The sequence below is a fragment of the Monomorium pharaonis genome, chromosome 6 (assembly GCF_013373865.1).
Source record: "Monomorium pharaonis isolate MP-MQ-018 chromosome 6, ASM1337386v2, whole genome shotgun sequence".
In the NCBI taxonomy this organism is placed as follows: Eukaryota; Metazoa; Arthropoda; class Insecta; order Hymenoptera; family Formicidae; genus Monomorium; species Monomorium pharaonis.
In genome coordinates, this window is record NC_050472.1 from 9,610,751 (window position 1) to 9,626,335 (window position 15,585).

The window sequence follows — 15,585 nt, forward strand, 5'->3', positions numbered from 1 at the left end:
GAATGTAAACCGTTAAAAAATTCAGATTTACAAATGCAAGAGATAACAGATTACGTGGAAGTTATATTGCGTCAGCATGAGGCTATGTTAACTCAAAAAGATGAAAGTGACAGTTACTACGAGCAATATACTATATATCCATTGTATGAAAAAAAAGAAAATAAAACTGCGACTGCCTTGTATAAAATGTTAAAAATTCAAGATTCATCTTTGGATAATCGTGAAAAGAATTTGGATTTGATGTGTTTTCCAGATTTATATCCATTCGGTTCGAATGGACAATGTGATGAAAAAAGACCGGTCAAACTTTAAGAGCATGAATTCATTAAATGTCGTTTAACGTCTAGGCATCCACGATCTAGATTAAATCAAAAATATTTATTTTATTTGTTAAATAAAGCGAATATTCATCAGTTAAGTCATGGAATTTATCATAAAATGAATATAACTGATCCACGAAGTCGTTACACGGCTGCAAAATACTTAGATGCTATGTCTAAAGATGCGTTAGAATCCAATTTAAATACCATATTTTCTTCACTTTGAAATACTAAGCAATATTGGCATCAACCAAGAAATGATTTAGATTGTATGACCCAACATTATGGACCTGCAACATGATTTATAACGTTAAGTCCTAGTGAATGGTTATGGGACGATTTAGGTGATTATATTCGTGAAGTTAATGGATGGCAAGACTCTTCGTTAAGTACCAGTGAACTTGTTGCTAAAGTTCCTGTATCAACGTCGAGATTTCTTGATAATAAATTTCGAGCAATGATAGATTTTATTTGTTCCAAAGATTGTCCGATTGGTGAAGTAACACATTATTTTTGGCGACGAGAATATCAAGGTAGAGGCATACAACATTTTCACTTGTTAGTTTGTATTAAAGATGCACCGATTTTCGGTGAATACTCTGTAGAAGAAGTTTCTAAATTTATTTTAAAATAATAACTTGCAAAAAGCCAGATAAAAATATTTCGCCATTATTGTACAGACGTGTTACTACGCATCAACGACATAAACATAATGATTATTGTCTTCGTAATAAAAAAGTAGGACGTAAAGTTATTCGTTGTTGTCGTTTTGGATTTCCTCGTCCCGTTACTGAAACACTGCGTATGAGAGATGTAGCAACTTCGATAGCAGGCAAAAAACAATTAAAACATCAAAGCAGATTGTATGATCTTCCTCGGACGGCTGATGAAATTGATATTAATGATTACAATTCTGCTCTTCTTACTGCATGGGAAGAAAATATGGATATACAATATATTGGTGAAAAGTCGACACTGCTTACATGGAATGTTACTAAATATGTGAATAAACCACGGAAAAGTGAGTTGTCGGACTTTGATCTTGAAAGTTTTAAGAATAATAAAAGCAAATCATTGGCAAATGTACTTTGGAATTTTGGTTTACGATCTCTAACTAATAAAGAATGTGGAGCTCTTGAAGCTGCTTGAAGCATTGCTAAGTATTCCTTTATATGGAACTGATCGCAATACAACTATTAAATAGTTAAACGTTAATCGCATACGACAGAGGAAATTAAAAAGTCGTAAAGAAATTGAAACTCTTGATGGTGAATGTACATATATATTTTGTCCATCTGTAATAGATGATTATTATCTAAATAGATCGCAAGAATTGGAGTCTGTATCTCTTTATGAATTCGTACAATGGTACGATATCACGACGATCGAACCGCGAAGTAACAATATTGAATATTATAAAATAAATAATAGTCATTATCTTAAACGGCGCATGTCTTATTAATCACTATAAATACAATTGTAACCGTGAATCTGTTTTACTGCGGATAGCCGCGGGAATTCAAGGTTCGGCGGCGGACTCGATTGAATAAGTAGGCGTCGTGTTGGACTAATTCTAGGTTTATTGCTAAATAGTAATTCCTACCCTAATATTTACAAGGTCCCTACTCTAGTATGTACAAAGCCCCTCTGGTGAGAGGTGGCGCGCTCGCTATCGTCGGCGGTGTGTTCGGCTGTCGTGCTGGAGCGGTCGATCGCTCGGCGGCGCGCGGATTCGCTGGCGGTGCGGGCAGCGTGCCGATTCACTGGCGGCGGTCGGTCGGCGCAAGGCGGCACGCGGATTCGTCGGGGTGCTCGGTCCTGCGCGGATAGCGGGTGTCGGTCGGTGACGTGTGGTGGCCCTGTGGCCCGGTAGCGGCGCGTGCGCGGTGACGTCCGGCCCTTGACGCGGCGTCAGCTGTTTGTCGATCAGCTGTTCTCCTCGGTCGCGGTTCCCGGTGGCGAGTGTCTCCGGCTTCCTTTCATTACGAGAGAGTCGGAGACCGACGAGATGGCCTGCTCAGTGCGCGGGCCGTTGGTTTGTCGGGATTTGGGTCGTGAGGATGCCGCTCAGTGCGCGGACAGGAGAACGCTCAAGACGCTTCGGAGTGTGAGGCAGGCGTTCAGTGCACGCGCTAAGGATACCTGGTTCACTCCACCAGGAGGATGTGGCCGTCTCAATACGTCGGCCGGGACTCGGTGTCTATCGTACGAGCGCGTCGGCTTTTATACCGTCGAGAGCGAAGGTACGGAGTGGAGGAGCGAGCGAGCGAGAGAGAGGGGACTAGGCGAAGAGGGGGTTAACGGCCCGGTACCAGTGTACATACGTTACGGTCGATGCGGCTCGTTACACAATATTGAAACACGACCGGAAGATTATTTCTTTTTTTTATTGCTTATGTTTAAACCATGGCGAAATTTAGAGGATCTTAGAGACGGTTGTGATACTTATGTGCAAGCATTTGAAAAAGAAAAATTACATCTTACAGAGGCATTACCATACCACGAAAAGATACAAGAGTTGCAAAAAGTATTTGAAAATGCAAAAGAGTTAATTCGAGAAGAAGATGAAAAATTACAAAAAATGTGTCTCAGGATGACCCTGATAATCCGGTGTTCAAAACATAGAAGCTGGTAAAGTGATGCAAGATTTTAGAGACCTTGGTGATAAAATAGATGAGAAAATCGATGTTTCTGAAATGATAACAAAATTAAGCTCGGATCAAAAAAAGAGTATTCGATAGAGTTATTGATACTGTAAAGTTGGGGAATTTAATATTACGATTATATTTTAATGGAGAAGATAGAACTGGAAAAAGTTTCTTAATTAAAACAATTAAATGTTAGATAAAACAAAATCTTAACAAAGATACTGCTCTAGCGGCACCTACTGGTATAGCAGCGTTTAATATTGATGGTTTGACAGTTCACAGATTGCTCCAATTACTTGTTGAACACGGTCAAACTTTAAAGTATAAACCATTGTCTAATCTTGTTTTAAAAGTTTTACGTGCAGAGCTCAAAGATGTTCTTTTTGTGATTGATGAAGTGTCAATGATATCGAATTTGACTTTAATGTATATACATCTTCGATTGAGTGAAATATTTGATACTAATAATGTTGAAGAGGGTTGGTTCGGTCGAAAACACATTCTTTTATTTGGTTTCAATTACCTCCCGTACGTGAGGATCCTGTTTTCGTGCAATTATTTAATGACAAAATTAAAACATGTGTTGGTTCTTTAATTACCGTTAATTTGTGGACTACATTATTTCATTATGATGAATTGACGATTAATATGCGTCAGCAAGAGGATGATACTTATCGACAATTGTTGTCGAGAATTCGTATTGGTTCATTGACAAGGTCTGATTGTGCCAATCTTGAAAGTAGAAAAATATCTTTTAAAGGTAATTCTGTGGAATCTAGATTAAAGGAAATATGTGATTTTATGGACAATTTGCCCTCGGACACTGTTTATTGCCTACTCGTGATATGTGTGAAATTCTTAATACAGCTATATTAAATTGCATTGTTTCGAAAGAGATATTACTAATTGCCGAAAATACAATCAACTGTACTCCATATGTAAAAAAGAAAGTATTAAAAGTATTGTCGAATAATAATGATGGTAATTCTAAAACTGCTGGACATTCAAAAGAAATTATAATTAAGATTGGAGCAAAAGTTATGATAAGACGTAATATTGATGCTACTTTGGGTCTTGTAGATGGTACAATAGCTGAAGTAGTCTCGGTGGTACAAGATACGTCTACTGGGTATGTAGAAAAAATTAAACTTCTTTTGCCATCAGGATTAGAATATTTAATTGAAAGAATGAGCGTCAAATTTGAAGTGGTTGATAATGAATTTGTTATCAGAAAACAATTTCTAGTGTGTGTCAGTTATGGAATAATCATTCATAAATGTCAAAGATTGAGCTTACAAAGTGCCGTTATGGATGTAGGCAACTCTATATTCAATTGTGGTCAAGTTTACGTTGCATTGTCACGAGTAAAGTCTCTAAAAGGGTTGCATCTCATTAACTTTGATCCTTCTTCAGTGACAGCTGATAAAAAAGCTATTGACAAATATAATCGGCTAAGATATAAGTACAAACCAGAAGTAGAAACAATTTCTGTTCCAAAAGAACGTCACTACAAAGTGAAAGATATTCCATGGACATTGTCGAAAGTAATTGCTTGTGTTCAGGAGAATAGTCAAAATCAAATATTACAAATAAATACTATTTGGATTCTATGTGGTTTTCAAAATACAGACAATGTATCATGTTACGCTAATGCAATTATACAATGTCTATTGCATTTATGTGCTATTAGAAAGCAATTGTCTAATTGTGACAAATCAAATGTTTTACGTATGTTAATGCATCGATATGAATATGGAATGCGTAATTTGAATACACATGATGTTCGACAATATTTAGGAAAATTATTTTCAATGAACGTAAAACGAGATGCACTCGAGTTTTTTATAGCTTTGTGTACAAATTATGACGGTATAAGGCAATCAATAGAACATCAAATAACTTCTACTACTTGACGTAATTCTTGTAATATTACTAAAACAATCAATTACAATAATTTAGTTATTTCAATATCTATTAACAATTTGAAAAAAAAGAGCTGTTATAAGCGTTTGCTCGTTTTGGGAATTCTTTCCCGTAAGTAGTTGGAATTCGTCCTGCCTTGAGGGTTAGGACCCAAAGGGTGAAGGCTCGGCTCGGTGTACGAGAGAAAAGAAGACGCTTCTTACTTGTTTTTTCGTTGTCTTTATTTCTTTCTCGTGCGCTTACAGTCAGCTGTGATGGTGTCGAGTATCACTCGCAATAAGGTGTATAGTACGCGACGTAGCTCGGACGTTGTTACGTTACACTCCGCTCGGTCACGGCATGGTCGTGCTTATATATGATAGTTTCTGGCGCAATTTCGGGGGCCAGTGACCGGGCGTTGGTAGCTTCCGCGAGGCTAAGCGTTTCGACACCGAAACGCGGTAGCCTTGCGGTTTGATTTTGCAGCGTAGGGCCTATTTCTAGGGCGATACGGAACTGCTTCCAAACGCGTTGTTGTAATCTCACGGAAGTTACTTGGGATTTCCGTGAGCGCGGCGGATTCTTGTGCGTCTTTTGAAAGAGGTGCTTCTTGCAACGTCTTTCGAAAGATGCGTGTCGCAATTATGATAGATACAGTTGTAATCGGCTTACAACATCCCTCCCCCGTTAGATAAGAAAACGAGGGTGCGATGTTTTCGCCTACAGCTTTGTTCTTAGATGACAACCTGCTTTGCTAGGCCTTGGTGGTTTGCTAGTTTGTTTTGTATAGATTATGTAAATCATGATGGCTATTATGATTAAGGCGGTAACGTTGCTGGTTGTCATTGGATATATGAATTGTTTTCTCCGGAAGAACGGTTTTTGGTCACACTCCAGTTCTTGTTTAATTTTTTCTATACTCATTTTTAGATGTCCGAAATCGTAGGGGTTGTCAGAGATTTTTCTTAAGTGTACACTATCTGTATGATTATCTAAAGGAATTTTGTGTATCATTGTAATATTTATTCTAGGCATGTATGTGTCTAGGATTTTAGAACTGAGAGTTTTGTGTGGTTTAATAATTAGTTCAGTTGTAACTATCTTGCAGTCTTTCTTTATAGTTGTTTTCCCGGTATTGTTTATTATTTCTTTACCTTCGGGGTGGTCTAGGCATTTTATACTAATTTTTTCGGGTTTTGATGTGGAGTACAACCAAGAGTCGTAAGTCTTAATCCAAATTGCGCGTTTGCTTATGATATGATTTATATTACAGTGTAGATTGCGATTGTGTATATACATTTGAACTTCGCAGATCGCATTCGTGTTTATTTTATTTATCGCATGCGTTGCCTCGCATATATGTTCGGTGTCTATTTTATTACATCCTTGCAGGTCGCTTTCGCTGATAGTTATGTACGTTTGTTTTTCCGCGTCTATTGCTAGATATTCTGTGGTTGTTTTTACAGATGGGAAGATGTTTAGGTAATTATGCACCGGTAACGCTATTATTCGCATAAGTTTATAGATCGGTAGGCTTGCTAATGGAAATCTAAGTATAGTATACATATTTTTTGTGTCGCAATAGGCGCTGATATTAATCAATTTTTCTATTTTTAACCAGTCGTGATTTCACATATTTGTAGGGAGGTAGAGTCCCTGGGGCCACGTTAAACTAGCCTCACGGAGGGCTTCCATTATGCGGTCTATATTCGCGATTTTAGGGTGAAGTATTCCTTCTTTTATATATGCTAGGTATTCGATAATTTCGGACGCGTCTTGTAGTAGGTCGTTCGTCAGAGCGTTAAAAACTGTGAAATGTTCATCTAAGTCGTATCGTCTGTTATGTATTAAGTTTTGGTTTTGTATTTTCTCTAGGAATGTCGTCAGTGCGTTTTCGTTTTCTTCAATAGTTTGTTCCAATGTCTCTACGTGGGCTATCGTGGCGTTAATTACTTTTAGTTGATTTTCTACGGCGTGTTTCGTTGCCGCGTTGTTGTTCTCTAGTAGCGTCAGCTGTTCGTTAATTGTTTTCTCGTCGTCGGCGTCCATGGTTCCGAACAGTGTCTTGGCTATTGAGCCTACTCCGTCCGCGCCGCTTATCTGTCGGCGTCCTGTATATCATCTGTACGGTGTGTATCAGATGTTTCGTCTTATTGTGTCTCTTGTCTAGGATTCCATGCAGGTTCTTGCATGTTTTTACGTTCGCTAGTAATGATTTGCACATTATGTCAGTGCGTTCTATGCTTTTGGTTATGTGCTCTAGCCTAGGTGCTAGTAATGCGATGTCCATCCTTATCACTAGTTTTCAATGGGCTTCGATTTGGTGTAGTCGTCCTATTTCCTCATAATAAATCCCTGGGTTGTCCTTGAATTTTTTTATATGGTACGCTGATTGGGCTGATAGTCCGTCGCTGAGGCGCGTGCAGGTGATTATTCTGCAAGTTCAAGGTGCGTTATTGTCTCAGATGCTCAGATCTTTGGTTTTTTATATGTCAGCGTTTTGAGTCTTCTCGTGCTGTCGTTAGTCTCTATGGAGTTAGTCGTGCACTGATTTTTTTTTAGTGCGTGTCGCGAAGAGAAAAAGGAAAAATATAAATATGCGTTTTCTAGTGCCGTCGCCACCTCCGTCGCCTGTTCCAGGCGTTATTGCCCTGGACGATTTCGCTCCCGATGAGGGGGAAAGTTTTGAGGTTTTCGAGGACTTCGTAGAGAATGCGGGGGAGTTCCTCATGGACGATGGGGAGATTGAGAAGGAGGGTGTTTTGGACGAGTGAGTCCCAGATGCGCACAGTAATAAACGGACACAGCAAGCTGAGTGAAACGGACACAGTAACAAACGGACACAGACCAAACGGACACAGTAATAAACGGACACAGTAACAAACGGACACAGTAACAAACGGACACAGTAACAAACGGACACAGTAATAAACGGACACAGTAACAAACGGACACAGTAACAAACGGACACAGTAACAAACGGACACAGTAATAAACGGACACAGTAATAAACGGACACAGTAACAAACGGACACAGACCAAATGCGCACACTGCACATGCGCACATACCAAATGCATACACGGAAAGTCGCAAACCCATGTGATGCAGTGAATGCTTTGCACGCACGCACACACACACACACACACACACACACACACACACACACACACACGGGGGGTGCAAGGGGGGCCTTCGGCCCCCCTCCCGCACCCACCCCGTCCAACCTGCTAACCTATGTGGACTTTACTCTGCTTGCAATGTACATGGATTGCATTTGGTCCGTGCGCACGTGCAGTGTGCGCATGTGCAGTGTGCGCATTTGGTCTGTGTCCGTTTGTTACTGTGTCCGTTTATTACTGTGTCCGTTTATTACTGTGTCCGTTTGTTACTGTGTCCGTTTATTACTGTGTCCGTTTGTTACTGTGTCCGTTTGTTACTGTGTCCGTTTATTACTGTGTCCGTTTGGTCTGTGTCCGTTTGTTACTGTGTCCGTTTCACTCAGCCTGCTGTGTCCGTTTATTACTGTGCGCATCTGAGACGCTCCCTTTTGGACGAGGTTTTACCTGGTGAGGAGGAGTCCGATAGGGAGGACGAGCGTCCCGATTTTCCCGAACTGGATTTGCCTGAGTCGGAGGTGGATTTCGTTGTAAATCCTTATTTTTTTCGTCGCGTACTTGACGATATGGACGTCTCGGACTTCGAGAATGAGTCCGGTGATGAACGGGATCCCGATTTCGGGTCCCTATTGAACGTTACATTGTGTGTGACGTTTTTCCCGATGGGGAGGACGAGGAGTAGGTGATGGTTATCCGCTTTCTTTTTGTGTAATAAAGTTTGCTTGTAGTGCGTAACTTTTGCTTAATAGTGCTGTAGTTACATAGTTACTTTGGTGTGTATTTTTGTGTATTTTTATTGCCTTAATTGTATTAGTGTGAATTTTAGTGCATAAGTTTTGTATCCCTCTGGATTAATTCGTGATTATTCCTGGAGCGGTGCCTGGATCTGCTACTTCTTGAGTCCTTCACTTCTCTATAAATAGTTTTAGTCGGTTCGCGTGTACGCGTATAGTTTTTCGTCCCATTTTTATTGTATATTTAACGTCGTTATTTTTCTCAATTATTTTGTACGGTCCGATCCCTTTTGCGTCTAATTTTTTCGATCGGCCGCGTCTTACCGTTTCGTCGTAGAGTAGGACCTTTTCTCCGACCTTAAAACTTACTGATTTTGAATTTTTATTGTATTGCTTCTTTGCCTTTTGCTTTTTTTCTTGTGCCCTTTCTTTTGCAATTCTGTTTGAGGCTCGCAATTTTTCTCGTAGCTCCTGTGCATAGTCGTCGTAAAAGTATGTCAATCTAGGCGGTTGGTTTAGGGCTGTAGGTAGGGTAGCTCTATGTCCATATATTAGTTCAAAGGGGGTAAGCCTGGTTACGGTATATGGTGTCGTATTGTACGTGAACATAGCGTACGGTAGCCACTCATCCCAATCTGTCTGGTCGGTATTTATGTAGTGGCGTAAATATTCTGCCAGAGTTCGGTGTGATCTTTCCACTGTTCCGTTACTCTCTGGGTGATATGCAGTAGTTTGCATTTTTTCGATCTTTAGCAATTTGCATACATTCTTGAAAATCTCACTCGCAAAATTCGTACTTTGGTCTGTGAGTAATTTCTCTGGTATTCCATGTTCAAAAATTATTTTAGTTGCGAACGCTCGTGCCACTGTATTTGCGTCTTGACTTTCAATCGGGATCGCCTTGCTGAATTTTGTAAGAATATCTTGGAAGGTCAAGATATATTTATTGCCTGTGGTCGTTATCGTTAACGGTCCCACGATATCCATGGCGCATTTTTCAAATGGTTTTTCGGGGGTATCTGTTATCACCATAGGCATCTTTGTTTTTGCTCTTAATTTGTTTTTCTGGCAGTGTTCACATTTTGCGATGTAGTCCTCCACATCTTTCGTGATGCCTCGCCAATTATGGTCCAATCGTATCCTTTTTAGTGTACGTGCGATTCCTTGATGACCTCCTAGAGGAGCGTCGTGATATTCATATAATATCTGTTCCTTTTCTGTTCGCGACTCCGCGAAGAGATCGCTGGATGCCCCTGAGGATGGAATGCAGGGTGAGAGGACGTTCGTGGAAAGGGTTTTGATAAATTGCACAATGATTCAGTATCACGTGGACTCTGAAATGTCCGAGTCGTATCGTTTATTTACAGATCGCAAATTATATATCACACGCGCTTTCTGGATGGTGAGCACACTACTGAGACAGTCTAGATTTGAGAGATAATGTCCAGCAACTTGATAGAAATTGTATTAATTGTTACCGGTGAGGACGATGATGCCCAGTGAGCCGGTGTCACGCGGCGCCGGCGTGCGCGTAGCGTGACGAGCTTGAGTCTCTCGATTGATGCTGTACCAGAGATTGTGGCTGAGTCTCTCTTATGAGGGGGAAATGAGCCCTTCGTTGAGCACTTGTCTGATGAGAAGTCTATGATTTCACGAGTTGATTCGATCACTAAACTATAAGCACTAGCACTATGAAAACAGAGCGAACTGCTGCCATCGAGAGCACGTACCGAAGAGAGTCTTTCTAGTGCTATGCGCAGGTAGGCGCGCATGCTAGTGCTCGGCGATCTACGCGAGCGATGATCGACAGCTGCTGCCATCTAACGTGACGGCGCAAACTCACTACATGCAGAATCCCGAACATTTTCTTTTTCCGTGTATTTCCGGTTTGCTGTTTCTTCTTTTTTTTGTCGGTTTTTATCTTCGACGGTGTTTACGTGCTCCGTGTCTTTTATTACGGGATGTCGGCTCAGTGCATCGGCATTAGTATTGCCTTTGCCTGCTTTGTGTATTATCTCGTAATCATATTTGGCGAGCTTAAGTCTCCATCTTATCAGACGAGACCCCGGGTGCGACACATTAAATAGCCATACGAGTGGCTTGTGATCTGTAATTATCTTAAATTTTGTACCGTATACATACGGCCGAAAATGTTTCACGGCCCATACAATTGCCAATAATTCCTTTTCAGTAGTATTATAATTCTGTTCCGCTCGATTCATTATTCTGCTTGCGTAAGCGATCGAGCGGTCTTGGCCGACGGTGCCTTGAGATAATACCGCTCCTACCGCGTAATCTGACGCGTCGGTAGTGACGAAAAATTTTTCACTAAAGTCCGGGTATTTTAATACCGGTGCGGTAGTTAATTTTATTTTGAGTGTCGAACGCATTTTGTTGCATGGTCATCTAGGCGAATTTTTCCCCTTTTTTTTGTTAGCATTGTTAAGGGTTTCGCTATTTTTGAAGATGTTCTATCGGCCTCTCAATCCCGCTCCGCCGCCTCCTTCTGCGACATGACATCCTCGCAGAAGAAGGCCAACGCCTTCCATGACCTCTCGTTGCCCACCTTGGCCGCGACCACAGCGGGCAACGAAAGGTCATTCATAATTAAACTGGTAAGGACACGGCGCTGACCCGTCCACGCGGGGCATTCCTCAAGGGTGTGCTGCGCCGTGTCCCGAGCCGCCCGACAGTGGTGACACCGGGGGTCGACCTCCTCCCAATTTGATGCAGGTACTCTCCGAAGCACCCGTGCCTGAGGAGCACCTGCACCATCCTAAACGCAAGGGGCTTGTAAGCCCGACCTACCCAGTCCGAGAGGACTGGGCGGACCGCCCCGACGAACCTCAGACCCCTTGTCACAATCTTTTTTTTTTACGAGGGGAATGCGTCTTACGCATGCCCCCGCCCTGGGGAAAGGGCGAGGGTTATGTGGGACTCACCGCCGCGCAACCGCAGAGGCGCGACGGCATACCCACTAAATTCCTCGGTGGTTGCCTGCCTCCAGGGCAACCGATGGACTACGGGATCACCAAGGTTCGCAACCGCGGTCCACCGTACGCCCTGAATGCCCCCCCCCGCGGTACTCTAACCACATTAAATGTGTGAGAGTATGGTCGCGGGAGGAATCCATCCCTGAGGGACGGCTGGGTTTTAAACCGGCCGCCCCCTTCCGTCGTATGTGTGCAAGGGCGAGAGACGTAACCACTCGTTTCCCGTCCCCCATCTTGGGGCAGCCAAAAGGTGGGGTAGGTTGTGTTCCCCCACGACCCACCCCGGCCGCCCCATCAGGGGGAAGCGAGGAGCCAGCTAGGGAACTCTCCCGTACGCCGCCCTTCTCCGCCCCCCCTCGCCCTGCGGGCGGGATCGGCAGCCATATCGGCCTCCTGGTCTCGCTCCGCCGTCTCCTTCTGCGACATGACTTTTTCGCAGGAGGCCACCGCCCTCTATGACTCCTCGTCGTCCACCATAGCCGCGACCACGGCGGGCAATATCAGACTGGTCAAGACACGGCGCTGACTTTCCCACGCGGGGCACACCTCAAGAGTGTCCCGAGCCGCCCGGCAGTGGTGACACCGAAGGTCGACCTCCCTCCTAATTTAATGTAGGTACTCTCCGAAGCACCCGTGCCCGAGGAGCACCTGCACCAGTCTAAACGTAAGGGGCCCGTAAGCCCGACCTACCCAGTCTGAGAGAACCGGGCGGACCGCCCCGACCAACCCCAGATCCTCCCTCGCCCGAGCGAGTTGCTCGGACCAGAGGTCCAGGGATCGCCGCCGGGCCTGGAGGTTCCAATTCTCGAAAGCCCTCGGCGCCGGGGTTACGCCTTCCCGGCGGGAGTATCCCGTTTGGACACGTAACGATTGGACACCGCTCGATTGGACACGCACGATTGGACACCGCACGATTGGACACCGCATTATTGGACACCGCACGATTGGACACCGCATTATTGGACACTGCACGATTGGACACCGCATTATTGGACACCGCACGATTGGACACCGCATTATTGGACACCGCATTATTGGACACCGCATTATTGGATACACACACACATTTACGTGTGTGTATGCAGATTTCTAATACAGTTTGCATAGGTTAGCGACTTGGACGGGGTGGGTGCGGGAGGGGGGGCCGAAGGCCCCCCTTGCACCCCCCCCGTGTGTGTGTGTGTGTGTGTGTGTGCGCGTGCGAGCATTTTCTGCACCACATAGGTTTGAAACTTTTCACGCAAAACGAGATGCTCCTAAAAATACGTATATAGATATTTAAAATTCAATTTTTTTTTTGGCAAATCGAAGCTTTTTTCTGCCAGATATTTTTAAGGTTAGATAATCTGTCACATGATATATAAATGTTATTCACTAGAAAACTGCGGTGTCCAATAATGCGGTGTCCAATCGTGCGGTGTCCAATCGAGCCGTGTCCAATCGTGCGTGTCCAATCGTGCGTGTCCAATCGAGCGGTGTCCAATCGTTACGTGTCCAAAAGGAGGTCACCCCCTTCCGGCGGAGGGCCGCTCGCCACTTGTAACGGTTCGCGTACTCTTCCGCCAGAACGGCCCATGGCAACATCTCTGACGCCGTGCACACCGCCTTCCAGGAGGCCCGCAGCTCCACCCACCACACGGGCGCACCGTAGAGCGCCACGCTCGTCATCACCTCCGCGTAGAGGCGGCGCGCTCCATCCCTAGGCCCCGCGAGATTGGGCATCATCCTCCCCAACGAGGAGGTGACAGCCCTTAGTCGGGGGGCCAGGCTGCCGAAGTGCTCTCGGAAGCCCCAGCGGCTGTCGAGAATGAGACCCAGGTACTTCATCCGGGTCCCGATTTCGATCCGGATGCTCCCCACCGTTATGTGCGGCCAAGGGGGGCGCCCCACCCGAGGTCCGGCAAACCAGATCACCCTTAGCCCCAACTCCGTGATCCAGTCGACCAGCGCTACCGATCTGGACGCCAGTCGGCCGACACTTTCTCAGTCATCCCCGGTGGCGATCACCAGCGTGTCATTCGCGTAACACACCAGTTTGGAGCCATCAGGGATATAGCCCCGCAGAACAGTTGTACGCTAGGTTCCACAGTAACGGCCCCAACACCGATCCCTGCGGAACCCGGCAACCGGTCCCCCTCGAGATCGTACTACCATCCCGCCCGACATACCGGATGGATTGGCGACTGAGGTAGTCCCCGACCACCCTTCTCAGGTAGGGAGGCACCCCGAACCATTCGAGGGCCTCTCGGATCCGGCCCCAGGACAGGGTGTTAAACGCGTTGCTTATGTCAAGCGACACAGCAATCGCCACCTCGCCCCGGGATACAGCCTCCTCCACAAGGGCCCGCACACGGAGGACAGCGTCCACCGTGGACCGGCTCCCGCGGAATCCGAATTGAGCATTGTCCGAGTCGGGGCCCACCCCCGCCAGATGCCGTTGGAGGCGGGCAGCTATAACGCGCTCAAAGAGCTTGCTTGCCTCATTTAACAGGCATATCGGGCGATGCGCCGAGAGAGAGTCCGCGGGGCGCTTTTCCTTGAGGAGGAGCACCAGCCGACCGACCTTCCAAAAAGAGGGGAACCGACCCGCCATCAGGCAGCCGTCAAACAGCCGCCTGAGGCGGTCCCCGAGAACAGAAAGGGTTACCGCCCAGACCCGACCGTGGATGCCATCCGGCCCCGAAGCCGAGCGACAGTCCGGCCGAGCTCCTCCTTCGTTACTCCCCACTCCTCGGACTAGATCACCTCCCGGTCCTCGGAGTCCGCCGGAGGCGTCGAAGCGTCTAACCGTCCCCCGGATGGGGGGGAGAGCGCGGTGACGACACCTCCAGCAATTGAAAGGAAGGCTCTCAGTGATCGGAGGGGCCCCCGACCTTAGCTTGATGCTGACGAGTCTGTAAAAGCGCCCCCATGGGTCATTGTTGAGAGTCCCCAAGAGCTCGTCTCAGGCCCGGGCCTTGGCCCGAGCGATGGCGCCCTGCAGAGCCCTTCTCGCCTCGCAATATGATCCATACAGGGCAGCCGCCTCCGCCTCTGAGTGGCGCCTCGTGCAGCTGCAGCGGAGATACCGGCGCCGCCGAAGACCGCACTCCGCACGTATCTCTGCAATCTCCGGCGACCACCAGTAAACCCTCCTGCAAAGAGGAGGGGCCCGAATCCGGGGCATGGACACATTAAAACCTGCGTCATCGCCTCCCGGAACCAGGCCGCCCCTCCTCTACATCCAAGGTCCCGAGAGACTCCTCCGCCTCCCAGGACCTGGCAGTGGCAGCCGCCATTGCCGCGTCCTCGCTGAAGACCGGGCGTCCCCGGCGGTGTCGGAGACTGTCATCTGAACGTAATTGTGATCCGTACCGGTTTTTAACTCCCAAAGAACTTCCCAGTCACGCGTAGCCCGCATAATGGACGGAGTCCCCAGAGTGATGGCCACTATGGAGACTCCGTTCCATCGAACGCACGTTGGCCTCGACCCCACGTTCAGCACGCGAAGGTTGAGGCCGACGGCCCACCGTCAAAAACCTCACCCGTAGCATCGGTCACCGGAAAACCCCACTTTGCCGACTTGGCCTTGAAGTCCCCGGCGACCACCACCTTTCTATGTAGGGCCGCGGCGACCACCGACCCAATACGGGTCAGCGTGTCACCGAAGCCCAGTGTCTACTTCCCGCTAGGCGGGATGTAGACACTGACGACCACAGTCCCCCCCACCGAGCAGCGACGTATCCCCTGCCCCTTTCTACCAACGAGAGGGGAAGAGGCAACGCTCCAGTCCGATTGCAGACGATCGCCGCCGAGCCCGCCACGTCTCCCAGCCAGTCCGGCGCTGGCCGAGAGAATGTGATAGGTCAGAGACGACCGCCAGCTGCACCCT

At 46.3% G+C, this 15,585-nt stretch overlaps 1 protein-coding gene across 1 annotated transcript; it reads right to left on the reverse strand.

The window, feature by feature from the left end:
* Positions 1-11,203: 11,203 nt before the first annotated feature.
* On the reverse strand, positions 11,204-14,903 carry LOC105840943 (retrovirus-related Pol polyprotein from type-1 retrotransposable element R1). Its single transcript, XM_036288437.1, is given in 4 exon segments — positions 11,204-11,497; positions 13,224-13,782; positions 13,784-14,608; positions 14,710-14,903. Coding segments are annotated over 4 exon segments (1,872 nt in total).
* Between the last annotated feature and the right edge of the window lie 682 nt (positions 14,904-15,585).